At 69.6% G+C, this 1,321-nt stretch overlaps 1 protein-coding gene across 1 annotated transcript; it reads right to left on the bottom strand.

The window, feature by feature from the left end:
- Positions 1-133: 133 nt before the first annotated feature.
- On the bottom strand, positions 134-1,315 carry LOC104916095 (retinol dehydrogenase 12-like). Its single transcript, XM_010727069.1, has 3 exons — positions 1,172-1,315; positions 509-615; positions 134-423 (listed from the first exon to the last, which is right to left on the bottom strand). The coding sequence occupies exons 1-3, from the start codon at positions 1,218-1,220 to the stop codon at positions 241-243; spliced, it is 339 nt and encodes a 112-aa protein (XP_010725371.1). The 5' UTR covers positions 1,221-1,315; the 3' UTR covers positions 134-240.
- Positions 1,316-1,321: the final 6 nt, after the last annotated feature.

Here is a 1,321-nt window from a genome sequence, read left to right as displayed (position 1 = left end):
GCTGCTGTTGGCCTCCGACGGCCGCCTGCGCCGCCTCGACGTGTCCCGCTGCCGCGACGTGCATCGCCGCGACTACGACGGCTTCCTGCAGGCCGTGCGGAAGCGGCGGCTGGACCTGGACATCATCTGGGAGTAACGCTCACACCGAGGCCTTTAATAAAGCGCTTACACCGCGGCCGATCGCTCCGTCTCTGCCCCGCCGCGGCTCCTACCCGGGGAGGGGTCTCGGCGCCGCCCACCCTATGAGCTCAGCCCCGTCAGCCGCTCCGACTCCTCCCAAAGCTTGCGGGCCAGCCCGGCGTCCCGGGCGGCCGCGGAGGGCAGCGTGAGGCTGCAGTCGCTGTCGAAATATTTCCCTGAGATGCCCGAGACCTCCTCCGAGACGGCGCAGTAAATGGTGCTGACGGCCCCCTGCTCCGCCGACTGCCGGGGGGAGAAAAGGGCTGAGCGGGGGCCCCGCCGCCCCCCGCCCACCCAGAGCCCCATCGCCGGTGACGGCCCCGCTCACCTTAATGAAGGGGCTGATGAGGAAGAAGAGGCCGCGCATCACCCAGCTGAAGTTGCGCATGATGCCGGTGCTCACCACGCCGGGGTTCAGGCTGTTGGCGGTCACCCCTGCCCGGCGGCACCGTCACCATCCGGCCCACGGCGGGCAGACCCCCCCGTGCCAAGCAGGGGCCCGTGAGACGGCCCCGGAAAAGTGGGGCTGAGGCTCCGCACCCAGCCAGGGCAGCAGGAAGGGCCCCGACCCCACCGGTGATAACAGCCATCCCCGAGCCCGTGTCCACGGGGGTCCCGAGGCATTGCTGAACCCCTGCAGCCCCCCATGTAGGCCCTGCGCCATGGCACTGCGGTGCAGTTGGGATGGGGGGCAGCCCTGAGGTGCTGCTGCGCCTGGGAGCCTGCAGCCAAATGCAACAGGGGCACAGCACGGCGTGGCACAGCATGGAAAGGTGCAACGCAGCATGGTGCAGCAGGGCATCGCACAGCACTGTGTGGCACAGCACAACGTGGCACGGCATGGCACGGCGCGGCATGGCACGGTATGGCACAGCTTGGCGAGGCATGGCACGGCATGGCATAGCATGGCATGGAGCAGCACAGCATGGCACAGCACGGTGCAGCACGGCACGGCACGGCGCAGCACGGCACGGCGCGGCCCATCACCCACCCGTGCCCTGCAGGCGCTGCGCCAGCTCGGCGGTGAAGAGGACGTTCATCAGTTTGGTGCTGTTGTAGACGGGGTCGAAGCCGCCGGGCCTCGCCTGCCCGGTGAGGAATCGGGTGTCCGCGGTGCCCGCGCTGTGCCGGAAGGACGAGA

The sequence above is a fragment of the Meleagris gallopavo genome, unplaced genomic scaffold, assembly GCF_000146605.3.
Source record: "Meleagris gallopavo isolate NT-WF06-2002-E0010 breed Aviagen turkey brand Nicholas breeding stock unplaced genomic scaffold, Turkey_5.1 ChrUn_random_7180001869587, whole genome shotgun sequence".
NCBI classification, from domain to species: Eukaryota; Metazoa; Chordata; class Aves; order Galliformes; family Phasianidae; genus Meleagris; species Meleagris gallopavo.
The sequence above is the reverse complement of the archived record's forward strand: the minus strand, read 5'-3'. Positions and strand labels throughout refer to the sequence as shown.

What these genes read in the sequence shown, in the direction of transcription:
- LOC104916095 (XM_010727069.1), bottom strand. Translation starts at nt 1,220, where the DNA reads ATGAACGTCCTCTTCACCGCCGAGCTGGCGCAGCGCCTGCAGGGCACG. An exon ending in GCAGCGCCTGCAGGGCACGG is followed by an intron (nt 616 to 1,171) that starts GTGGGTGATGGG and finishes GCCGCCGGGCAG; the next exon opens with GGGTGACCGCCAACAGCCTG. An exon ending in TCATCAGCCCCTTCATTAAG is followed by an intron (nt 424 to 508) that starts GTGAGCGGGGCC and finishes TCCCCCCGGCAG; the next exon opens with TCGGCGGAGCAGGGGGCCGT.